At 40.1% G+C, this 26,917-nt stretch overlaps 1 protein-coding gene and 1 pseudogene across 2 annotated transcripts in view; both read left to right on the top strand.

Annotated features, from left to right (window-relative positions):
- The window catches only part of NLN (neurolysin), a 97,717-nt gene that overhangs the window by 44,403 nt on the left and 26,397 nt on the right, over positions 1-26,917 (top strand). For both annotated transcript variants that reach the window (XM_040622225.1, XM_040622226.1), the window contains 5 exons: positions 7,337-7,444; positions 16,265-16,367; positions 16,977-17,137; positions 22,723-22,858; positions 23,793-24,159. In XM_040622225.1, coding sequence (XP_040478159.1) covers positions 7,337-7,444; positions 16,265-16,367; positions 16,977-17,137; positions 22,723-22,858; positions 23,793-24,159 — 875 coding nt within the window. The remainder of the gene's footprint in view (positions 1-7,336; positions 7,445-16,264; positions 16,368-16,976; positions 17,138-22,722; positions 22,859-23,792; positions 24,160-26,917) is intronic.
- LOC121100671 lies at positions 18,114-21,732 on the top strand (annotated as a pseudogene).

Here is a 26,917-nt window from a genome sequence, read left to right as displayed (position 1 = left end):
CAGTTCTTTATGCAAAATCTGTGCTCAGTAAGGCTTCCAGTTGTCTACTGATATATATAACCTATTCAGAACTTACTGACTGAAAATAGCAGCAGTCATTTTATTTTCTGTCATGGTTTCTGTGGATTAGGAATTGAGAAAGGAAGCATTTGGGTAATTCTGGCTTGGGGTCTTGCATGGATTGAAGGCAGTGGTGGCTAGAGCTGAAGCATGTAGAAGCCAACCAGATACCTCTCTCTTCATGTCATGTCTGGACAGCTCCATGTTGTCTCCTTATGTGGACTAATTTGGGCTTTCTCATATCATGGCAGCATCCGGGTAGTAGGACATGTTTCATGGAGACTCAGGACTCCAACAAGGGTGTCTCAACACACTACACAGAGGCTGCATTGCATTTTCTGACCATCTCAGAAGTCACATAGCATCGCTTCGGCCATACTGTATTGATTGACTAGTCCTTGCAGTCTGCCCAAATTCAAGGGACACTACATCTCAGTCTAGGAAGTATCAACTAATTTGCAATCATGTTTCACAACCTCCAAAATAAGTCATGTGTTGACTATAGATGGATGAAAATGTAATAGAGCCTGAGACTAACTAGCATACCCTAGTCTTCCTACCTTCTGCTTAATGTGTGGTTAGGTGTTTACATTGGCACAGCATTGTAGTTATCTAATTTAACTTTTATACCAATCTTGTGAGGCATCCCTTTTGATAAATGAAGATACTGAAGCTCACAAATGGTAACTTCCTAGGAGCCACAGAGGTAAATGTTTAGTGATTGTTCATCAAACCAAAGAGAGGAACAGTTGGTGACAGATCTAAAAGATAGGGCTTCAGTAACTGGTGCTAAGACATGGCTTATCCATCTAGAAAAAGGAAAAATTGGATCTCCTCACAACCAAACCGAGAAACATCTTCTATAAATTTATATAGAAATATATCTTTATGACACCTGAGCAGGGATATTTGTTAAACAAGACACCAAAGTGCTGACTGTAAAATGACTGATAAACATGACTAACTTAAAGAACTTTTGGGGCACCTGGGTGGCTCATTTGGATAAGCGTCTGACTCTTGGTTTTGGCTCAGGTCATGATCTCAGGGTCCTGAGATTGAGCCATGCATTAGGCTCCCTGCTCATCAGGGAGTCTGCCTGAGGACTCTCTCCCTCTTGCTCTGCCCCTCCCCCCTGCTTGTGCCCTCTTTCTTTCTCTCTCTAAAATAAATACATAAATCTTAAAAAATAATAATAAAGAACTTCTATCAATAAAGTGAAAAGACACTAATACTGGGGTGCCTGGGTGGCTCACTTGGTTAAGCGTCTGCCTTCAGCTCAGGTTGTGATCCCAGGGTCCTGGGATTGAGTCCCGCATCAGGCTCCCTGCCCAGCTGGGAGCCTGCTTCTCCCTCCCCCTCTGCGCCTCCCCCTCCTCGTGCACGTGCATGTGTAGTCTCTCTCTCAAATAAATAATAAAATCTTAAAAAAACACTAATACTCAAACTACTGAAATACTTAAATACTAAATTAAGAAATTTCTAAAACATAAAACTAGCAAAGCTTTAGTACCTAGAATATATAAAGAACTACTACAATCAATAAAAAAAGCAAACATCCCAAAAGAAAAATGTGCAAATGACATGAAAAATATTTCAGAAGAAAGACAAATGGCAGTTTAACATGAAAAGATGTTCAGCCTCATTAGTAATAAGGGAAGTGCAAATGAAGGTCACAATAAGATTCCATTTTTACTCATTAGACTGGCAAAAATAAAGAAGTCTAACAATGGTCAGTATCCATGAGTGTGAATCAGTGGGAATGTTTATGCACTGCTGGTAAAGGTGTAAATTGATTCAAAAATTTAGAGGAGTAACTAATCTGGAGAAAAATTTAGTATCATGAAGTTGGATCTCAAATTCTCCATAACTCAGCATATCCTCGCTGTCCCCCACCTCACTGTTTACCTAGAAATACTTTTGTGTTTGTACACAAAATTGAACAAATGTTCATAGCAACATTAGAATAGCAAAACGCTGAAACAACTCAGATTTCCATCAGCAGGAAAATGCATCAGCGAATTTTAGTATATTTACATTGGAATATTTTACAGCAGTAAGTAAGTACAGCAACATGCAACAGCATGGCTGAATCTTAGTAACAATGAAAGAAATATTTGCAGAACACTACATACAATGGGATATCATTTTAGCAAGCCCAAAAAGAAACAAAACTAAACAGTGTATATGTAAGTGGTAAAACTGGAAAAAAAAGTTTAGCATAGAAGTCAGAACGGTTATCTGTTGCACAGGTAAATGGAGTATCCATTTCATAAATTAAAGTGTGGCTTAATTTGTCATAACTTATGTATGTAATTTTATTCATTTATAGATTACAAATATTACATGCAAATTTAACGTGTTAAATTTAGCCTTAATTCTACCAGAAGAAAAGAAAAAGAATAAGAAATTAAAACAAGCATTTCCTCATTCCTAGCTAAAAACTTGTCCAGGTATCAAAAGCCAGCAGTCAGGGCCACGGGTCTTGGTGTTTCCCAGTCCTAACAAAGGTTTCTTAGTTGTTGGCTAAGAAGCCAGCAGAGGTTTCATAGACCCTCTTTCAAGCCATATTGGTGAGAAAAATGTGCAGTGTTTCCATGTTAAAAACATCGAGGCATATAATATTTTATTCCAGTAGACTGGTAACTAATCAGCACAGAAGAGGGATCCTTTAGTGAAGTCAGAGTCTCAGTTATGCCAGCCGAATCAAGAAATACAGGTGTCTGTTATAATATAGTTTATATTTTTTTCAGAGCCCTGGGCTTTGGTCAGGCCAATTCATCTTAGCCAATTAGTGACTTAAAGTTTTAATGTTACAGTGTAGAAGAATAGGTCACGGGGTTAAGTAGATGCTTTTAAGCATTATATGGGCTCCTACTCTACCAGCCATAGAGGCCTCATGCCAAATTAAAATACAACAAACCAACGCCTTAAGATCATGGCAAAGAAAAAAAAAAGGAAGAAGAAAGAAGGAAGGAAGGAGGGAAGGGGGAAGGAAGGAAAAAACTAAGTCCAAAATTCAGCATGGTAATGGTAATTCTCCTAACCCACACCATCCCTTCTTGATTTTGAAGCATGGAAGTCTAGTTATTGGTCAAATCACTACTACTGAAACATGTAACTTTGGGAGACTTTAAAAGCCTAGAGACCTGATATAAAGCATCAACCGCCTTGCCTTAGTTTCCCCATTAGCCAGACACCACTCTTGTGCTTCCCAAGTACTTAACTCTCTTTTTTACTCACTACCTGATATTGACATATCTGCTAATGTATTTGCATATTTGTATTTGACATATTTGCTAATGTATTCCTTCATATTACTTAAAGCACCTCAAGTATATTCATCTTTGTTTCTCCAGTACCTGGCCTAAGTAGGAGCTCAGTGAAGGCATGCTGAATGGAACTGAACGGGCCCTGGTTAAAATGTATCTTCATGCAGTATGGTTCCCCACTCCCAGTGTCCCCACTGTGCCTCTTGCTCACACCAAAGCAGGGGCTCTTGTGGTTGTATGTTGAATATATGCTGACTAGGCCAGCAAGCAGGCCTTTGTGTGGGCCCCCTCTCTGGGAACACAGGCGGCTACCTAAGAATGCCCTCTTCCCAATAGTCAGATGGAAACCTAACAGAAAACATAACATTGAAAAGAACAGGAAAGAAAGGAATGGACCTGCAAATAGAACACATTTAATTAAGCTACACCTCGGTCTTAGCTTTTGCAGTAGGATCTGTATTCTACTCTGTTATCTTCTATTGCTTTAGCATACTCACAGCTTATGAATCCATTTTGCTAAATGATTTTCAAAGAAATATACTATCTTAATTTTCAGGGTTCTTTTAACAACATCATAATTTCTACTTTGTATACACAATATAGAAAGTCCCACTGAAATTATTTTTTATTTACATAATTTAGAAACTGGAAATATGAGGGTCTTGCAAAGAAAAGGACACAGTTATGGGATAGAAGGTGGGGAGGATTGGAGAGAAATTAAGAACATTTTCACTTATGTATAATGAAATTTTGAATGATAATAAATTAAGGTGTTGTAATGTAGTGGTATAATATATTGGGGAAAGTGCCAAAGTAAGAATTTTGCAGAATTTATTTCTGTCCATTTTTACTAATAAATAGCTGAGTGATCTTAGGAAGATCATTTAACCTCAGTTTTCTTGTCTGTGAAATGAGTCTACAAGCACATGTGTTAAGTGTGTGTGCACAAATGTGCTCACACTTTTATGTGAAACCGCTTTGTTACAGGAGGAGGTTAGGAAAAAACTAAATCTTGTCACCACAGAGATTAAATAAAGTAAGAGCCTCTACTGTCAGATTATATAAATTTGAAAATTACTGAAGAGCACTTTAGGCCTTCCCCCACCCCTAAAGAGGAGAAACTTCACTCAGAGAGGTCTGAGACCTGGTTCCGACTCAAGTGGATTAAATTCTTATTCAGGAAGGAAGGTGCAACAACAGCAGAGCAGTCTGGAAGTATTGGCTGATTCCCTCTTAGAAAATCCTTAAGCAGTAATTCTGATCTTGCCTGGAGATTATAAGGGAGAATATTCATATGATCAGCTCTGGGACAGGAATGTGCTCTAGAAGCACATTTTAGAAGTGCTTTACTCCTACGAGAGCCCTCCAGAAATTTCTGAGACCTCAGAGTCTGACTGGCAGATGGTGCCTGGTTACAACTGAGTCAGAATTTCGTTAAGTATCATTTCTGTGGTAGGTCAAATATTTCACTACAGGTAGTCATATTTTAATTAGACCTAATTCGGGGCAGATTTTTCTCAGAACATCCTTCTACCTGTCTATGCTTGTCTTACCTTTTTGGGGAGTCAGTAGTTTTTACCTCATCAAGACCATGAGTTTGAGTTTACTGTGCTTGCTGAGTATGCTGCTGTGCTTTCTGAAGTAGCAGCCCGGGTCCTCCAATATACAGCAAGTACAGCCGCTCCTTTTATGCCAGCCCTTCCTGATCCAGCTGCTGAGACTCGTAATGAGCCTCTGTTCTAAGCTCAGAACCGCTGTGACCAGGTGAACCCAGGAACCCAAGTACCTGGGACACTGCTGTCCAGCAGTGTGCCCAGCTTCTCCCTTGGCTCACTGCCCTGCTGGGAAGGCCCTCTGCTTGGGATCTCCGCCTGCTTATTTGGATCCTTTACAATTTACCCCAGCTCTTTCCAGGCCCTTCTCATGGGGGATTTTTTTCCCTCTGTCCCTGCTACACATAGTTCCTGCCTAGATGCTCCCCAACCTTACAACATCCAGTATTATACCTTCTAGAATCTCCTCTTGCTATGCCCCACACCTCAGGACATACTTCCTGGTGTTGTTAAAACCAGCCTTGATCAACCCAGGTTAATCACGTGCACGTGAACACTGTGACTTGAACTGTTAGCCATCCCTAAGGGAGCCAGCCCACAGCCCTGTTATCTCCCTGGCCATTATGGGTTTCTTCCCATTGCAAGCACTGCTGCTGGGATCCCAGTGTGTGCCAATACCAGTTAGGGAGGGTTCCAACTCCGGTCATGCCAGCATGCTCAGAAGTTCTCCAAGGATATAAAAGGTTATTATGGAAAAAGGAGTCTAACCGTTCTCTGCCTCCATTGAGAATTAAACGCAGAGGAAACTGTGAGTAATGTGTGCTTTAGTACTAGGACATACAATTTTGTATTGATAGGCAAAGTTAGATACAGATCATCGTATTAAGCAGTACCCTCAGTTAAAATACAGCTATTTGGGGGGAGCCTGGGTGGCTCAGTAGGTCAAGCATCTGCCTTCGGCTCAGGTCATGATCTCAGGGTCCTGGGATTGAGCCCCCGTGCAGAGTTCCCTGCTCAGTGGCGAGTCTGCTTCTCCCTCTCCCTCTGCTTCTCCCCCCTACTCATGCATGTTCTCTCTCTCTCTCTCTCTCCCCCTCCCTCCCCCTCCCCCCAAATAAATAAATAAAACCTTTTTATTTTCTTTTTAAAGATTTTATTTATTTATTTGACAGAGAGATAGCCAGCGAGAGAGGGAACACAAGCAGGGGGAGTGGGAGAGGAAGAAGCAGGCTCCCAGTGGAGGAGCCCGATGTGGGGCTCAATCCCAGAACACCAGGATCACGCCCCAAGCCAAAGGCAGACGTTTAACGACTGAGCCACCCAGCCGCCCCTAAAAGCTTTTTAAAAATCTTATAAAATACAGCTATTTGCCTGCTACAACAGAGTGATAAATTACAGAATTATTTGCAGCAAACGCCTTACACCAGCAATCTAAAATGCAGGCTCTAAAGCTAAACATTGTTCTTTCAAAGATGTATTTAGTTGGGAAAATATAAACCTCAGAGGTGGGCAGCCCAGGTCTTGATGGAGAGAGAGTACACCCAATGGTAGGTCTCTAAGGCTCTAGAGACAGATGTCCCTCACTGGCTCTCACCCAGACTGAATCCATTACACCTGCTGAGTCTGTCTGGAGTGCATTTCCTCCCAGGGGCCATGAACTGACCAGCCATCCAGATGTGCCATATATATTCTGCCACCTGTTTTGAAGAAACATCTGGTGTTTTTATTACCTTGCTATTGCCAGGGGAATTTTCCATTTTCCTCCAGGGCCCTCCATTCTTGTGAGTGATGTTGTTTGTGTTGCTGCATATGGGTTCAAATGTTCTGTCCAGCTTTCCTCCTTTTTGTGCAGTGTTGACTCGTTTTCCCCAGATACTTGTTCATATGCTGTTTGCTATAGTCTCTTGATCTCTCTTGCCAAATGACAGTAAGGCATTTTTGAAGTGTTGGAAGCCTTTGGCTGGGGTTTTATCCAGCTGTCCTTGTTTGGTATGTTGGCAAAAGCGTCCCACTCTCCATTTGTGTAGAATTTGCCCATTATTTCTATTCCTGCCTCTCAAGTGGAACCAGGTTAGCAAATGATGGAAAATTAAATCCAGATGATTTGTGATAAGGAATATGTTTTTTGAAAAAGACCATGGTCATAGAGAATGCTCAGAATGAGATTATGCAAATATCTCTATTATCACACTTTCAAGTAGTACAGGCACTCTTGATTCTGATGCAAGGCAAGGCAATTCTGGTTAGCTTTTTCTTTATTTAATTTTTCTCCTTTAAATGAGCAAAGCTCACTAAAGCATAAAAGAAATTAGGTCTTCAAAAGAACCTGCCTCGTAATCACCTATGTGCTTCATAGCCCAACCGAGATGATAAATAAATTTGCTTTGGTCTCATGGTTTATAATTTACCCACGTACTATTGTAACAGAAATGGTTGTCAACTCTTTCATTTCAGGAAACATGTGATCTGAGTAAGATAAAACCTGAAGCCAGAAGATACTTGGAAAAGTCCATTAAAATGGGGAAAAGGAATGGGCTACATCTTCCAGAACAAGTACAAAATGTGAGTATATGTTTCTTTTTCTTATTGGGGACAAAAAAAAAAAAAAAAAAAAGAATAAAATACAACAAAAAACAGGTTGGGAAACAACACATTTGTAATATGGAAAATAATACATAATACAAATTCACTTACAATGTATTTGGTAGTCAGTGGTTTTAAATTCTACAACTCTTAATCTCATGGTGACTGACAGCTGATAATCTTTTTTTTTTAATCCTCTGCGAATTATATTTGTTTCATGTGTGGGGGGCTTATTTTCCCTGCTCTATTTTACATTTTCTTATGGCTGGTTCCAGGTCTTAATAGTTGATTTGCACTCTCACTCCCTTGGTCACTGGTAATAAAATTTTTATGGTGGAGAGTTTTAATATAAGGACTTTGGAATGGAATACCCTATGATTAAAACAGTTGACCCTTGAACAACCTGGGGGTTGAGGTGGCAACCCCCCCCTGCACAGTCAAAAATCCTTGTAACTTCTGACTCCCCAAAAACTTAACTACTAACAGCCTGCTATTGGCCAGAAGCTTTACCCATAACATAGTCAATTAACATGTGTTTTGTATATTATATGGTTTATATACTATCTTCTTATACAGTAAGCCAGAAAAAAAGAAAATGTTGCTGAGAAAATTATAAGGAAGAAAAAACACATTTATAGTACTGAACTTTATTTTTTGAAAAAAATTTGTATATCAGTTGCCCCAGACAGTTCAAATTCCTGTTGCTCAAGGGTCAAACGCATATGCCCTTTATTTATTTTTTTATTATTAACATATAATGTATTATTTGTTTCAGGGGTACAGGTCTGTGATTCATCAGTCTTACACAATACACAAAGCTCGCCATAACACTTAACCTCCCCAGTGTCCATCACCCAGCCACCCCATTCCTCCCACCCCCCTCCACTCTAGCAACCCTCAGTTTGTTTCCTGAGATTAAGAGTCTCTTATGGTGTGTCTCCCTCTTTGGTTTCATCTTGTTTCATTTTTTCCTCTCTTCCCCTATGATTCTCTGCCTTGTTTCTCACATTCCACATACAGTGAGATCATTTGATAATTGTCTTTCTCTGATTGACTTATTTTCCTTAGTGTAATACTACCCTCTAATCCATCCATGTCATTTCAAATGGTAAGATTTCGTTTTTTGATGGCTTCATAATATTCCATTGTATATATATACCACACCTTCTGTATCCATTCATCTGTTGATGGACATCTGGGCTCTTTCCATAGTTTAGCTATTGTGGATATTGCTGCTATAAACATTGGGGTGCATGTGCTGCTTCAGATCACTACATTTGTATCTTTGGGGTAAACACCCAGTAGTGCAATTTTTGGGTCATAGGGTAGCTCTATCTTCAACTTTTTGAGGAACTTCCATACTGTTTTCCAGAGTGGCTACACCAGCTTGCATTCCCATCAACAGTGGAGGAGGGTTCCCCTTTCTCCACATCCTTGCCAACATCTGTCATTTCCTGATTTGTTAATTTTAGCCATTCTGACTGGTGTGAGCTGATATCTCATTGTGGTTTTGATTTGTATTTCCCTGATGCCAAGTGATGTTGAGCACTTTTTCATGTGTCTGTTGGCCATTTGTATGTCGTCTTTGCAGAAACGTCTGTTCATGTCTTCTGCCCGTTGCTTGATTGGATTATTTGTTTCCTTGGGTATTGAGTTTGATAAGTTCTTTATAGATTTTGGGTAGTAGCCCTTTATCTGATATGTCATTTGCAAATATCTTCTCCCATTCTGTCGGTTGTCTTTTGGTTTTGTTGACTGTTTCCTTTGCTGTGCAAAAGCTTTTTATCTTGTTGAAGTCCCAGTAGTTCATTTCTGCCCTTGCTTCCCTTGCCTTTGGCGATGTGTCCAGGAAGAAGTTGCTGCAGCTGAGGTCGAAGGTTGCTGCCTGTGTTCTCCTCAAGGATTTTGATGGATTCCTGTCTCACATTTAGGCCTTCCATCCAATTTGAGTCTATTTTTGTGTATGGTGTAAGGAAATGGTCCAGTTTCATTCTTCTGCAGGTGGCTGTCCAATTTTCCCAACACCATTTGTTGAAGAGACTGTCTTTTTTCCATTGGATATTCTTTCCTGCTTTGTTGAAGATTAGTTGACCATAGAGTTGAGGGTCCATGTCCGAGTTCCCTATTCTGTTCCATTGATCTGTATGTCTGTTTTTGTGCCAATACCATACTGTCTCGATGACTACAGCTTTGTAATAGATCTTGAAGTCCGAAACTGTGATGCCAACAACTTTTGTGTTCTTTTTCAACATTCCTTTGACTACTGGGGTCTTTTCTGATTCCATACAAATTTTAGGATTATTTGTTCCAGCTCTGTGAAAAAGGTTGATGGCATTTTGATAGGGATTGCCTTGAATATGTACCTTGCTCTAGGTAGCATAGACATTTGAAAAATATTTGTTCTTCTAACCTGTGAGTATGGAACATTTTTCCATTTCTTTATGTCTTCCTCAATTTCATTCATGAGTGTTCTATAGTTTTCTGAGTACAGATCCTTTGCCTCTTTGGTTAGGTTTATTCTTAGGTATCTTACGGTTTTGGCTGCAGTTGTAAATGGGATCAACTTAATTTCTCTTTCTTCTGTTTCATTGTTAGTGTATAGAAATGCAACTGATTTCTGTGCATTGATTTTATATCTGGCCACTTTGCTGAATTCTTATATGAGTTCTAGCAATTTCGGGGTGGAGTCTTTTGGGTTTTGCACATAGAGTATCATGTCATCTGCGAAGAGTGAGAGTTTGACTTCTTTGCTGATTCAGATGCCTTTTATTTTTTTGTTGTCTGATTGCTGAGGCTAGGACTTATAGTACTATGTTGAACAGCAATGGTGAGAGTGGATATCCCTGCCTTGTTCCTGACCTTAGGGAAAAGTTCTCCATTGTTCCCCATTGAGAATGATATTCACTGTGGGTTTTTCATAGATGGCTTTTATGATATTGTGGTTTGTACTCTCTATCCCTCCACTGTGAACAGTTTTAATCAAGAAAGGATGTACTTTGTCAAATGCTTTTTCTGCATCTATTGCAAGTATCATATGGTTCTTGTCCTTTTTTTTAATTAATGTAGTGTATCACTTTGATTGATTTGAGGAATTTGAACCAACCTTGCAGCCCAGGAATGAATCCCCACTTGGTCGTGGTGAATAATCCTTTTAATGTACTGTTGGATCGTATTTTGGTGAAATTTTTGGCATCCATGTTTATCAGAGATAATGGTCTGTAAGTGTCCTTTTTGGTGGGTCCTTTATCTGGTTTTAGGATCAAGGTAATGCTGACCTCATAAAATGAATTTGGAAGTTTTCCTTCTGTTTCTATTTTTTGGAACAGTTTCAGAAGAATAGGTATTAATTCTTCTTTAAATGTTAGAATTCCCCTGGGAAGCCATCTGGCCCTGGACTCTTGTTTTTTGGAAGATTTTTGATTACTGCTTCAATTTCCTTGCTGGTTATGGGTCTGTTCAGGTTTTCTATTTCTTCCTGTTTCAGTTTTGTTAGTGTATACGTCTCTAAGAATGACGTATCCATTTCTTCCATATTGTCTAATTTGTTGGCATATAGTTGCTCGTAATATGTTCTTATAATTGTTTGTATTTCTTTGGTATTGATTGTGATCTCTCCTCTTTCATTCATGATTTTATTTATTTGGTTCCTTTCTCTTTTCTTTTTGATAAGTCTGGCCAGGGGTTTATCAATCTTAACTCCTAGTTTCATTGATCTATTCTCCTGTTCTTTTGGTTTCTATTTCATTGATTTCTGCTCTGATCTTTATTATTTCTCTTCTCCTGCTGGGTTTAGGCTTTATTTGCTGTTTTTTTTCCAACTCCTTTAGGTGAGGGTTAGGCTGTGTATTTGAGACCTTTCTTGTTTCTTGAGAAAGGCTTGTATTGCTATGTACTTCCCTCTTAGGACTGCCTTTGGTGCATCCCAAAGGTTTTGAACAGTTGTGTTTTTATTTTCATTTGTTTCCATGAATTTAATTCTTTTTTAATTTTCTGGTTGACCCATTCATTCTTTAGTAGGATGCTCTTTAGCCTCCATGTATTTGAGTTCTTTCCAATTTTCTTCTTGTGATTGAGTTCCAGTTTCAAAGCATTGTGGCCTGAAAATATGTAGGGAATGATCCCAATCTTTTCGTACTGGTTGAAACCTGATTTGTGACCCAGGATGTGATCTACTCTGGAGAATGTTCCATGTGCACTTGAGAAGAATGTGTATTCTGTAGCTTTGGGATGGAATATTCTGAATATATTTGTGAAGTCCATCAGTCCAGTATGTCACTGAAAGTCCTCATATCCTTGTTGATCTTTTGCTTAGATGATCTGTCCATTTCAGTGAGGGGGGTGTTAAAGTCCCCTACTATTATTGTATTATTGTCAATGTGTTTCTTTGACTTTGTTATTAATTGGCTTATATAATTGTTTGCTCCCATGATAGGGGCATAAATACTTACAATTGTTAGATCTTCTTGTTGGATAGACCCTTTACATATGATATAGTGTCCTTCCTCATCTCTTAGTACAGTCTTTGGCTTAAAATCTAATTTGTCTGTTATAAGGATTGCCACCCCAGCTTTCTTTTGATGTCCATTAGCATGATAAATGGTTTTCCATCCCCTCACTTTAAATCTAGAGGTGTCTTTGGGTCTAAAATGAGTCTCTTGCGGACAGCATATCAATGGGTCTTGCTTTTTTATCCAATCTGATACTCTGTGTCTTTTGATTGGGGCATTTAGCCCAATTACATTCAGGGTAACTATTGAAAGATATGAATTTAGTGTCATTGTATTGCCTCTAAGGTGACTGTTACTGTATATTGTCTCAGTTCCTTTCTGGTCTAAGTTACTTTTGGGCTCTCTCTTTGCTTAGAGGACCCTTTTCAATATTTTTTGTAGGACTGATTTGGTGATTGCAAATTCTTTTAGTTTCTGTTTGTCCTGGAAGCTTTTTATCTCTCCTTCTATTTTCAATGACAGCCTAGCTGGATAAAGTATTCTTGGCTGCATATTTTTCTCATTTAGTACCCTGAATATATCATGCCAGTCCTTTCTGGCTTGCCAGGTCTCTGTGGATAGGTCTGCTGCCAACCGTTGTAGGTTACAGACCTCTTGTCCCAAGCTGCATTCGGGATTTTCTCTTTGTCTCTGAGATTTGTAAGTTTTACTATTAGATGGTTGGGGTGTTGACCTATTTTTATTGATTTTGAGGGGTTCTCTGTGCCTCCTGGAATTTGATGCCTGTTTCCTTCCCCAAATTGGGGAAGTTCTCTGCATAATTTCCTCCAATATGCCTCTGCCTCTCTCTCTCTCTCTCTTTCTTCTTCTGGGATCCCAATTATTCTAATATTCTTTCACTTTATGGTATAACTTATCTCTCGAATTCTCTCCTTGTGATCCAGTAGTTGTTTATCTCCCTTTTTCTCAACTTTTTTCTCCATCATTTGGTCTTCTATGTCACTAATTCTCTCTTCTGCCTCATTTATCCTAGCGGTTAAAGAGCCTGCATTTTTTATTGCACCTCATTAATAGCCTTTTTGATTTCGACTTCGTTAGATTTTATTTCTCCAAAAAGGGATTTTCTAGTGTCTTCTGTGCTTTTTTCAAGCCCAGCTAGTATCTTTATAATCGTCATTTGAGCTCTAGTTCCAACATCTTACTAATGTCCATATTGATTAGGTCCCTGACAGTTGGTACTGCTTCTTGTTCTTTTTTTTTGAGGTGAATTTTTCCATTTTGTCATTTTGTCGAGAGAAGAACAGATAAACAAGAGAACAAAATACTGAAACTTATATATAAACTTATATATATACAAAAAATAAGACTAAATACAATGAAGGGTTAGACTATTACTGTAAAAATAAAAAAAGATTTTAAAAAAGGAATTGGTAAGATAAGTTGGTTGAAAAAGGAAATAAGAATAATTCAAAAAGAAAAAGAAAAAAATAAAGAAAATTTTAAAAATTAACTTTGAAAGACAAAAGAATCATGGGAAAAAGCCATGAATTCTCTGTGCTCTATTCCCCTAGCACTGGAGTTTCACAGGTCTCATTGATCAGTGAAACTTGGTCTTGGCTGGATGTTCTTGCTGATCTTCTGTGGGAAGGGCCCGTTGCAGTGATGCTCAAGTGTCTTTGCCCCAGGTGGAGTTGCACTGCGCTTGCTAGGGGCCAGGCTAAGTCATCTTCTTCGGTTTGCTCTCAGTAGCTTTTGTTCACTAAAGGCTTTCCGCACAGCTCTGAAGGATGAGAATGAAAACGGTGGCCTCCCAATCTCTGGCCCCAGAGGAGCTAAGAGCTCGGGGCTCTACTCCTCAGTGCGCCCTCAGAGAAAAGCAGTCAGTTACTCCTGTCTCCCTGGTCTCTGTCCGCACTCTGTGCTTGCCCAGCCTGTGACTTCACGTTTCTATCTCTGGTACACGGCCCTGTTTGGAATCTCCAAACCCAGGAGATTCCTGTGGCTTACCCCTGCACTCCTCCCTGGGGAGGAAGGGGAGTTCCCCAATCTGCTACTTGTTGGGCCTCAGTGCAAAGAGCAGTGGCTCGATTGTGCCTCGGATCACGGTTATGGCCACCCCAAACTGAGAGCCCACTCCTCGACTCTCTCTTTGCAGCTGACTTCCCCACTCAGATACGTGGGAGCTCTCCCGCCTTCAGTCACCCTCAGTCTTTCTGTGACCCCGAGGGTCCTGAGACCACATGTCCTACCCCCGCTTAGCCACCAGAGTGACGTCCCTCACTGGAGTAGACTTCTAAAAGTTCCAGGCTCTATCACTTGCCGGTAACCGGATGATGGAGGCTTCCATCCCCCTGCAGTCTGTCTTCCCCTATATCACCTTGGATTCACTTCTCCACACATCCTGCCTTCCAGAAAGTGGTTACTTTTCTGTTCACAGAGTTGCTATTTTCTTCGTTCTCCAGTTGAGTTCGTAGGTGTTCAGAATGGTTTGAAAAAAAAAAAAAATGAAATTTAGGTCTCCTACTCCTCCGCCTTCTTCAGCAATGCACAGAAAAGCCCTGTCATCGAAGGAGAGGTGCTGTGCAAGGACTGTACCAAGTTAAACACTTACAGCTCTGCCCTCCATGACCTTGTCAACCTCCGGTGCTGCATATGCCCTTTAAAGACAGACAGATTAGCTACTGAAAAGTGCTTCTCAAACTTTTTCTTTTGTCTAATGCTGATCCCATCATCCAGTTTCAGAAGTAAACCAGCTAAGCTACAGAATTAAATCATTCTTCTTGGACAGGACATATAATCCATGATCTGTTTCCAGATCATTCTTATAAACAGTAGAACAGAAAACAAGTGTGAAAGACATCCAAACCAAGTGATGTCAGCATAGTAGATATAACTGAAGGTACCACTGAGATACACGTACCTTTCTGTCACCTAAATGCCCTTCAAACAGCTTGTATCCTCTTCACCTTAGTTAGAGGAGAAATGTGTGACTGATCTCACTTACCTTACCTTTTGTCTTCCAGGTCATTCATCATTTCTGTTTGGGGCATTGTATTAGTTGAAATATACTTACAACTGACAAAACCCTGTTAACGCAGTTTAAACAATAGAAGAGATTTATTTGCTTGTGTAACTAGAAGATCCACCATCCAGAAGGACCTAGAGAAGCCTCCCTCAAATCTCCCCTCGTGTCTTAATGGCCCAGATTGGATCATATGCATAATCCTGAATTCCCCTTAGGCAGGAGAATGCCAGGCCTGGCTTACCTGAACCAGTCCATACTACAGCCGGGGTGGGATTATGTAGCTGGTGTAGAGTTACCCTGGAACTTCGGATAGGGTCAGGTCCCACCCAAACTACATGGCTAATGTAGAATGGGGGAAAGGTGGAACGGAGCTTGGGGTGACAACTGGAGTGTCCAAGAACAGTACTACACAGTATGTGTTCATTCAGCCGACTCAGCTTTAGTGCACATCAGAATTACCAGGTCATTCTTCTCCACAGTAGAACAGGAAACAAGTATGAAAGACGTTCCAAACCAAGTGACGGTTTACAGCAAAGCTGTTAAAGCTCCGAGTACAGGGTCCCACCTCTGAGAGTTTATGTTTTAGTTGGTTTGGTATAGGTCTCAAGAACATGAATTTTGAACAAGTTCCTAGGTGATGTTGAGGCTTCTGGTCAGGGCCATGCTTTGAGAACCATTAAGGTTGATGTAAATTTCATTATCTAGTATTTTTAGAAGATGGGACAAATTAATAAAAATATTTCGTGTTTTTTCTTGTGGTTTCCTTTTTTCTTCCTTTGATTTCCCACCTAATAGTTTTTATACAATTGTTAAGGTCCATATCACCTTAGTTTACAAAGGTCTTTAAAACTAAGACATGACCTTTTTTCCAAAGCAACCATAGAATTAGTTGTCTCTCCTTTTACTTCAGCACCAAATACTGATTGCTACATTAAAACTTTGAATTGGACAAGATTAAAAGATGTTAATTATTAACAGGCTACTGGAATCATTCACCCAGCAACTATTTATTGTGTGTATATATTATGTGCCTGAGTCTGCTTTGACCATACCTCCTAAATTTATTCAGTTGTTACGAGTTTACGACTTATTTCTAACACATCACTGGGATTGCCTTTTTGTACATGTTGCATACAGATACTCATGGACACAGCACAGAAGACTGCTGGAAACTGTTTTATGAAACATATCTTTTAAAAAACATACTTCCAGAGGGTTGGACATACAAGCCAATCTTCGTATAAAAGTGAAACTTACTTGACTGATGGCATTTAAAATGAAAGTTTCATTTTATTGTTAATGTTCTGTGTTTTGTCTTCTGTTCAGGAAATCAAAGCAATGAAGAAAAGAATGAGTGAGCTATGTATTGACTTCAACAAAAACCTCAATGAGGACGATACCTTCCTTGTATTTTCCAAGGCTGAACTCGGTAAAATTCTGGGAGTTTTTTCTGTTTAAATAATATAATTTAGGGAAATAATGTTACCTTATAGTTTGCCAAATCAAAGGTGAAGGAAACCTTTAAAAAATGATCCAGTACCTTCTACAGAACCCATCACCCCTTCTACAGAATAGACAACTGAACCGTGCCTAGATTTTATGATACTAAGAGTATATATTATTTCTAGAGATGCTCCAAAGGAGATTTCATAATATTTCTTGGTAACTTGTGCTGGTGTTTAACAGCCTTCAGTGCCTTGAAATTTTTTCCCTTGTAATATCCCCTACATTAAACTAGTCTCTTCTTAATCTGTTCTGGATCTTTCTTGGCTTAGTTTTGCCTGTTCTCCATCAAAACACCATCTGCACAAGTGCACTGAAGCCTATTCATTTTTTGAATTACCATCTCCTAAGCCACCTGTCCTCTAATCACCACCCCCATTCCAGTAACATCAAAATATTATAAAGATTGTCATTATTTTACTTGAATTTCAATTACTCCACAGAATTCCTAGAGCTTCTTAAAGGTACCATGCCGATGCTCAATAAACTAATAATGAGTGGAAAAATTGATGTATGAGAAAATGATTTTTTGCAGGTGCTCTTCCTGATGATTTCATTGACAGTTTAGAAAAGACAGATGATGACAAGTATAAAATTACCTTAAAATATCCACACTATTTTCCTGTCATGAAGAAATGCTGTATCCCTGAAACTAGAAGGAAGATGGAAATGGCTTTTAATACAAGATGCAAAGAGGTACTCTGAATGTTTGTCTTTCTTTTGTTTTTGTGGAAGATTTTAAGAAAGGGGTTTTCTTTGTTTACCAATGTTGAAGTCAGCTCAGAGACCAATATTCCTATTTGTGCGAGTATTATGCCTCCTGATTCCTGAAGGCTTTTAGTTTTTCCCTTGCTCATTGGTAGCCTTGGTGTGGCCACAGCCTAAGCTGTGCTAATAAAATAGAATGGGTTAAATAAACTAAAAGTTGTATTCTTTTACCAAGTCAGCAGTCCAGGGCTGGTGGAGCACCTCTCTGTCCTTAACAAGTGACTTCCAAGGCCATTCCAGCTGTCACCATTTCCCAGCCTGTCTGGAAGAGGAAAAATAAAGGACAGAGACAGCACCTTTAAGAAGACCTGTAAATGACATCAACTCCATTCACCTCCTAGTCCATCATCTAGTCATAGCTAGCTGCAGGGGAACCTGGGAAACGTAGTCTTCAGCTGACAGCCATTTATCCAGCTGAGGGGATTCTATTACCAAAAGGTAAAAAGGAAGAATTAGAAACGCATTCTCAGAGTCAGTGAGACAGCTCCACCACAGTCTGCCTCTCCAGATAACTGTGAGCACCTTTTTTTTCACACAGAGAACCCTTTCACCATATGCCGGATCATAACCAGTTACTGCCTTGAGCTCAAAGACCAGGATGTCTGGAGTCCTCTCAACTTGTAGCTTCTTCATGATCTAGCAACCCAAAAGAGAGGGCTTGTTGTCTGGTCTGTTCATCCCCAGGACACACATCCACTGCTAGAATAGGAACACAATAGCCATGGTAAAAACTCCTATATGGAAAAGGAAAGAATGGGAAACATACAACAGGCCCATACCAATTTTCAAAAACTGTTTGGCAGGAATTGTGAGCATTCCTTGTACTGATGAAGTTCCTTGGATTGCTCATTAAAGTGATTTGGGGTTTTTTTCCTAGCATGAATTTGTTTACCAATTGTACTACATGATCCCTGGTTGGGCCTGCCAAGAATTCTTTCTTGTCTGTTACCCTCTGCGACCATATTCTGGGCGGCTACTAGTAAAGATTCCTGCTGATGCTGGTCTGAAGCCTGAGGATTGCTTTAGGGATCAAATAACCGCAAGCTTTTGTAGGTCAAGCTCATGATGCCTTTGGTAATATAATTCCCTCAGAAACTTAGTAGGTTTCTTGTCTGTTTCCTTCCAGTCAGATTCATGTTAAAATAATTCTACCCCAATAATATTTTTAGTCAATAGTTCTTAAACCTATCAGATCTTTTTATATTGGCTCCTGTATCCTGTCCATCTTGCTTTTCCTCAATTTAATGGAGTCTGCTTTGGGGACTTCTGAAACAGTAGGCTTGAGGAGGAAGGTAACATTCTCAAACTAATCTTTACAATTCAGTAACTCTGAGGGACAGTCTTTTCTCCTGAAATTAAGAGTACAGAGCATTTGGCTTTGCCAGCCATCTGAAGTCCTAGATTGTAAGCCACAGACAGAACCTGTTAGTAGAAGTCTTTTCCTTCCGTCTTTGCAAACTGAACATTCTCGGTTGAGTTCATCTCTCTCATGTAATCTTTCTAAAAGTCACAAATAGCAACAAAGGTGCACCAGCATTAGTTTTCCCCAGCAGTTCCCCTAGAGCTAAGACTCAGTAGGTAATTGTTCTGCCTTCCAAGTTATGACATTAAGTCGTTGTAACAAATGTTACCCGTGGTATAATGAGGATCGCCAGCTTCCCAGCCGGCAGTGTCTTTGTCTTCACCTTCGCTTCCTGTACATTTTTCATTTTTCTTATAGCAGTACCCTGTTCCTAATATCAGCCTCTGTGGACGCAAGGGTACAGGTGAAGCAGCTACACAAACGCCAACCCAAAGCGCAGTGACTCAAATAATATAAAAGCTGTTTCTCTTCAGAAAGGATTAGTGGTTGGCAGAGGCTGGGGCCACTGGGGAATTACTCTTTAATGGTTACCAAGTTTCCGTTTGGGGTTTTGGAAAAGTTTTGGAAACAGATAGTGGTAGTGGTTGCACAACAGTGTGAACTGAACCAATTGTTGCCACTGAATTATACACTTAAAAATGGCTAAAATGGGAGTTCTGGCAGGAGTGGGAAGGAGAGTGGACCCCAGAGAGCCCTGAGCAGCCCCAGACCCATGGCCTACTTACCATCACACGGCGGGGGGGTAGGAGGGAGCGGCAGGAGGGGCGCAGCTGCCACAGCTGGCCCCATCCCCATCACTGTCATCCCGAGCAGCAAGTGAGGGGACGTGACCCAGCTCCCGCTGACCCTCTGCTCCTCGGACACCAGGCTTGGTATCCCGGGCAGTAGCCCAGCACCCTCACCTCCACGCACCCACTAGCGACGGCAAGCTCATCACAACAGAGGTTCTGGGAACAGTAAAGTGGTTCAGTGTAAGAAATTGATGTGGTTCCATCAACAGGGATGAGACCAAGGAAGATGTATTTGTATACCAGACTGCCATAGAGAATAACCCCGGGAGGTACCTGCACAGTGTAAGAGAGAGGGGGGCTGGAATTTGATGTTGGAGTAGGAAAGAGNTGCAGAGGCCCTGTTGGAGCCCCAGCGCAAGGCGGTAAATACGCAGCAGATGGTCACCATTACAGATGCTCTCCGTTGCAGGGATCCTCCCCAGTTACCGTAGAGGTATCAGGATACTGAGGGTTAGGAAAGAAGGAGGGCTGGGACAGTGCTCCTGAAGGCCAGGCCCGACTGTGCCGGCCCCCCCACAGGCCACAGTTTGTACCTGACTGCACCTCTCCGTGGGTGGCGACCACTCTTCCAACCCTCCTGCTCAGGGAGAAGTGCTGGAGGGCTCTGACAAGCAGGGTGCAAAAGAGCAAGGCAGACCAGTGAGACAGTGTGTATGGGGGTATAGACCACGATTCCACAGGGATCCTCCTCGGCAGAGACTGCCTGGAGAGGACTACTTTGAAGAAAGTAAGGAAAATTAAGATGAGACCCAATGTCAGCAGCCACCTCAGGGTCCCTGCCGATTTAATTTTAGTGACCCACGCAGATGCCCAGAAAACCCCAAATCACGAGGTTTCACAGAGGCAGAAGCAGCCAGTCTACAGCTGAGAATTGGTTGGCTTGCAAGCTTGAGAGGGCAGGGCTAAGTAAATGTGGGCTTACCATTGTTGGCATCATCCAGTTTAGTCATCCAACAAGAAGAGGTAAATGAGAAATTCCAGCCATAAGAAATGAGCAAAAGATTGGAGCTGAAGACCTTAAGTGCTTGCCTTTTGCCCATTGAGCAAATAACCAGAATTTCTAATCTGCATTATCTACGCAGCCTAGGGTTTCTATTGTTTTTACCTAAAAATGTCCCTTTTTGGGTCACCTGGGTGGCTCAGTCGGTTAAGCATCAGCCTTCAGCTCAGGCCATGATCCTGGAGTGCCCGGATCCAGCCCTGGCTGGCTCCCTGCTCAGCGGGGAGTCTCCTTCTCTCTCTCCCTCTGCCTCTCCCCATGCTCCTTCTCTCTCTCTCTCTCTCTCAAATAAATAAATAAATAAAGTCTTTTTAAAAAAATGATGTCCCTTTTTGGTAAGGATAAACGGGTTTGGTTTGGTTTGGTGTTTTTTATGGTTTTTTTTTTTTTAAGGCTGGTTTTTCTCAATACACCATTAAATGTTTTTAAATCATTTCATATCTGGCCGAGTTGAGATTTTTAAGAACCTCATTTTTAATTTGTGATAAAAGTTTACAACTTGATTTTTTTCAAAAAGTCAAATGGCAAACACCTGTTAATAAAGGTCTAAATTAGTTTTTTAAATGGTTAAAATGGCATTTTTTTATGTTATATATGTTTTACCACAATTTTTAAAGAAAGGTTGGTTTCTCTTGCAACTAACAGTCCTGAGGTGACTGATCCAGAGCTGGAGGAGAGTCTCTGCTATCCTTGGTATTATGGCTTTTAAAGTCGTTGTTGTCATACGCAGCTCACAGCTGGCAAGATAAACACCTGTAAAGTGATGACCCAGGAATTTTACTCATCACCTCTTTGATAGTCCCTTGTCCTGTTGTAGATCATGTGGCCACAACTAGTTTTAAGGAAGGCTGGGGAAGGAAGTCAGGGTATCACATGTCCAATAAAAACTCAGAAAATTCTTTTACTAAAAGAAAGAATTGGGGGGCAGGGGGGTGGGAGGTAGGTTTCAGGAAAATTGGCAGTCTACAGAGAGGTCTAGGAAATGGTGGACCCTAATTATGAACCTAGGTAGACTGACCTCTGTGTGTGATCTTCCTTAGAAACATGTCCATAAATATGATTTAATCATTGGGGATAATTTTTCTTTGACCTCAACATTTATTATTCTCCAGATCACTTTTCCTTTTATTGTTAAAAAAATAAAGCAATATCATTATTTGTGTTCTTAATACAGACCAAAAAAAAAAAAAAAAGTTTGTAATGATTTGAGACAAATCTCTGAAACATTCCTAAGTGTAGATAGTTCTGTGGCATTAAGTACATTCACACTGCTGTGCAACCATCACCACCATGTGTCTTCAGACTTTTTCTTCTTCCCCAGCTGAAACTCTGTACCCATTAAATGCTAACTCCCAACCCCCCATCTCCCCCATGCCTGGCTTCCACTGTTCTACTTTCTGGCTCTATGAATGAGGTTCATCGAGGAACCTCATGTAAATTGGAATCATGTAATATTTATTCTTTTATGACTGGCTTATTTTACTTAGCATAATATCTTCAAGTTTTTCCCATGTATTAGCATGTGTCAAAATTTCTTTCCCTTTTAAGACTGAATAATATTCCATTATACATATAGACCACATTTTCTTTATCCATTCATCCATTGATGGACATTTGGGTTGCTTCCACCACTTGGCTATTATTCACATAATGGTGTAGTGAACACAGGTGTACAAATATCTCTTTGAGTTCCTGCTTCCACTTTTTGGGACACATAACCACAAGTGGAATTGCTGGATTATATAGATTGTATTGCTGGATTATGGTAATTATGTGTTTAATTTTTTGAGGAATTGCAATACTGTTTTCCACAGCAGCTACACTTTTTACATTCGCGTCAGCAGTATACACAGTTTCCAAATTCTTCACATCCTCATTAACACTGTTTTCTATTGTTTTTATAATAGCCATACTAATGGGTGTGGAGTTAAAGTGGCAAACTTGTGTTTATATGTATTTATAACTACCAAAAAAGTATCAATATTTGTTCTAGTCTTGTCAATGAAATGGAATGGAATCACTGTATCAATATTTGTCCTAGTCTTGTCAGTGAAATGAAATGGAATCACTGTAGTCCTTAGGAATACATTTTCAGTCTAAGTTTATAATACCAACAATTCTATTAAGACTTCATAGCAATCTCCTGAGGCTTAAAAAGTCAATGATTTCAGAAGTAAAATTGGATCATGAATTTTAAAAAATGTCTGTAACACTGAAGTGGAGTCATTTATTAGGAGTTTGAGATGGTTTAAAAATAAATGACAGTTTTACCAACCTAAAAATACATGTAATAACTTCCTTTTAATGCTTTGGATCCAATTAATGATTAATCTTTGTTTTTGTTGTTGTTTATTGCTAGGAAAACACCGTAATTCTGCAGCAGCTACTCCCACTGCGGGCCAAAGTAGCCAGCCTCCTCGGCTATAGCACGCATGCTGACTTTGTCCTTGAAATGAACACTGCAAAGAGTACAAGCCATGTAACAGCCTTTCTAGGTGGGGTCTTTTTATAGTCATTTGTATATTTCCATTTTTCTTTTTCTTTGTTTCACTGTATTTATCTACATGCATATGGTCTTATATATTTGTCCTTCGCGATTTGTCACAACTGTAAGATAAACATGCGTTTGGCTCTGTACGGGACATGGCAGTTTGGGAGGCAACCCCAGAGTGTGAGGTGAAGGCAACAGCCTGAGACGCCCTCTAAGGAGAAAGAAGGAAACTTGTGGAAGCTACAAAGTGATCTAATTCTGATTAGGCCTGTAAGAGAATAGGTGAATACAGGCAACAAGAGGATAACTCAGATGGGAATATGCCAGTTTTAAATTAAAATAAATTAGGGAGAAAGTGAAATAGTCAGAATTAACCACAATATATAAATTGTGGTATCCATCCAAAAAGTGGAATTGCTGTATCCAAATGGACATTCTTTACAGGAAGGGATTAGTGATAAACAAAACCTGTGGCTGTTAAAGGCATTGAGCAATTTTTAGTAATAATGATCACAGGTTGCATCTGGTTTATTTTCCCTGGCTTTTTGAGGAGCCTAATCTCATTGAAGAATAATCATGTACATGAGATGGTTTCACTATTGTTTTGTTTCCTGAATTATAACATTCTGGAGTCAGAGTTCTCTGAGATAAACTTGAGCTTTGTTGATGGTGTGAGGAAGTTGTGGCTTGGTTTGGCTGGTGCTGAAAAAATGGGAGGGCAAGGAGCCCTGAAATAAATTACTGGGAAGAGAACAGCAGTGCTGTCATAATAGAGCCTGCTTTCCTTCCCTCCCTCCTTCCTTCCGGCCTTCCTTCCTCCCAGTTATCTACATCCAGTACTACAAAGGAGGAAGCACCATGCTAAAACACTGGTATATGGATGAATGTGCTTGCTTCCAAAAGCAATAAATCACTGACTTTTCCCACTTCCCTCACAGATGATTTAAGCCAGAAATTAAAGCCATTGGGTGAGGCAGAGCGAGAGTTTATTTTGAATTTGAAGAAAAAGGAATGTGACGAGAAAGGTTTTGACTATGATGGGAAAATCAATGCCTGGGATCTACATTACTACATGACGCAGACAGAAGAACTCAAGTACTCCATAGACCAAGAGATCCTCAAGGAATACTTCCCAATTGAAGTGGTCACTGAAGGCTTGCTGAACATCTACCAGGAGTTGTTGGGGCTTACGTTTGAGCAAGTGGCAGATGCTCATGTATGGAATAAAAGTGTGACACTTTACACTGTGAAGGATAAAGCCACAGGGGAAGTTTTGGGACAGTTCTACTTGGACCTCTATCCAAGGTACTGAGAACCACATTGTTGGAAGGGAGCCTAGGGATTGGATTCCTACTCAGATTAAGACTCTTCTCTTCCAGAGTTCTCATGTATGGTTCTTAGTGATGGAAGTAAAGATGTGGGCTCTGAAGACAGAGTGTCTGGCTCCATCACTTACTAGGCAACTTAGTGCCTCAGTTTCTTTAGCAGTATTATAGGTTGGACGAAACAGGAATATTAATTCTACCTGCTTTGTAGGGTTGTAAGGATAAAACAGTTGGTTAATTATGTACAGAACATTAACTGGAAGACTACCCTGCATATAGCTATTGCTTAATAAATGTCTGCAGCCATCATCATCATTATCATCATCTAGTTTGTTCACTACACTTAATTTAAAATTGGCCCCCAAAATATTTATTATTCAGGTAGTCTGTCTGCCAGTACTCATCAGTCTGTGGCCACTTCCCTGAGTCCGGCTGAGAGGCAGCAAAATACAGTAGGAATAACAAAATCTTTGTAGTCATTCAGATTGAGTTGGGATTCTTAAGTGACTTAATCTCTTTGAGACTCTGTTTCCTCCTCTGCAGTATGGGACTGGTATTCCCTTTATAGGATTGTTTCGTGCATTAGGCTATATATGCATATCACCCAAGCTAGGTAGTCAGTCATTGGTAAGAATTGAAAACATTATTGTCTCTGAAACATGTGGTAACCATGGACTCTGTAGCGCTTCATCAGACGTGAAAAGATTTGGATCACTTCCTCTCTAGGCTGCTTTCTAAAACAAAGCCAAAAATTACCAATTCATTTTTACTAACTAGGCCAAAGGAAATTACAGTAACCCCCTACTTTAGTAGCACAAACACGTTTTTAACCCACAGACTTTGGGTGACTTTGGGTAGATGCTGGGAAGCAGCCTGGATAACTGTGTCATCCAGACAGTGGACAATGGTGCCTTATCCCAGTGTTTTATGGACTTACTTTCACTTTCAAAATGATCAAAAAATGAGCCCTTGTCAAATGTAGATGGATCTATTTTTAATAAGAGTGTTAGCATACAATTTTAAGCCAAAAATTCCTTCAGGGGAAATCCTTCAACCCTGGAGTCTTCTAGAACTGTCCCCAGATTCTACTTCCAGGGTCAAAGATAGCCGTTCTTACCACTCCAGCCTGTGTCTCCCTGCCAACATATAATTGGTTTCTTTTGTACTCTGAGATCTAGCCTTTGCTAGCAGCACTGGTATGGGAATCAGAAGCTGATCTCTTGTGAAAGTAGTGACCTACTTAATATTCACTTCCTGTCACTTTCCTGTCACTTCCTAAAAGTGAGATGGAGTAACGTTTTATCTCAGTGACTCAAGAAAGGATACTTGGAACAGGTTTAAGAAAAACCAGTTACTTTCTTTTTTAAATCACATTTCAATTTTTATTTTTACCTGCTTTGTAGGGTTGTAAGGATAAAACGGTCGGTTAATTATGTACAGAACATTAACTGGAAGACAGAAACCTACTTCTAGAATAAAGTCCAATTGCACATAGCTTTTGGAGAGACCATCTAGACTGTTTAGAATACTGAGATTCTCAAACAAAACCAAAAATACCCTGATGGTTCCAACATAAGATGCTCGATAGGGACATTTTTATTTTTTATTTATTATTTTCTTAATTTGCACTTATTTTATGCAGCATTTACTCCTGGGACGTTAAGTTTTTGTTTCTTCAGTTTCTTCTGGGATATATTTTTCTTCTGTGCAGCCTCCTGTTCTGGTTTAGGAAAAGTCTGCTCGTTCAGTAAGGATCATCTCAGTGTGGCAGGGAGAACTCAGACATGGATTAATCTGACCATGAGCCCTGTAAGCTCCATGCCGCATCTGGGGGGCTTTGTTCACCAGAGAATCTACATATAAACCCTCAAGATACAGCGTTTTACTCCCTGCATTTTTAAGCATGTGCAGTAAAAATTCAGCACTCTTCTTGGGCCACCAACCCTGTGTCCAGCCCCACTGTTTGGCCTGGGCAATTACCAACTCCACCATTGTAGCGACGGAATGGCGCCCATTTCTTTTGCAAATTAGCACCCTTCAGATACTTGGTGACTTTTGGATATGCATACCCTTGATGGCCTACGCAGTTTCACGTGTGTTATAAAGTGAACATGAAGATTTGAACCTCTTGATTTGCAAGATTTTGTAGGATTTTCTGGGTCAGGTGAATAGCGAACCATTTACAGAAATCATCTCAGGCCACTTAGGGGAAGAGCGATAGGGACATTTTTAAAAATCACCATCATTTTGTAGACAAAATGTGAAAAGGCAAAACGTCAGAATAAAGAATTCTTTAAAATTAAATCAAGTTTTTTTTAAAGGAAAGATTAAAAACCCCTCAATGCCACTGATTTTTAAATTGATAGAAAATCTTTGATTTTAAGCTATTCTTGGACTTTAAAAGGTCTCCAAATATCTCAACCCTTGTCTGTCTAACACAGTAGCACCCATACTACTCTCAAGTGAAGAATATGCTTTCGGGGGAAAAAATACGCTTTTGGCCTTTTATAATGTACTAAGAGGTATAAAATAGGTTAAACAGGTCCAGATTACTTTAGTTTTCCCCCGTTAAAAATAGGGTTTATAGATCTGTTTACACATTTACAGCTAACTACATGAAATTATTTTAGAAAGCACCAGTTAGCCCATTGAACCACCAGAATCTGGGCTGGCTAAAAATGTTATCACATTCAGTGTATAGTTTCTGGTGTATCTGCTCATGGGTTCTATCCCCTCTT

The sequence above is a fragment of the Ursus maritimus genome, unplaced genomic scaffold (genome assembly GCF_017311325.1).
Source record: "Ursus maritimus isolate PB19 unplaced genomic scaffold, ASM1731132v1 scaffold_5, whole genome shotgun sequence".
Lineage (NCBI taxonomy): Eukaryota > Metazoa > Chordata > Mammalia > Carnivora > Ursidae > Ursus > Ursus maritimus.
The sequence above is the reverse complement of the archived record's forward strand: the minus strand, read 5'-3'. Positions and strand labels throughout refer to the sequence as shown.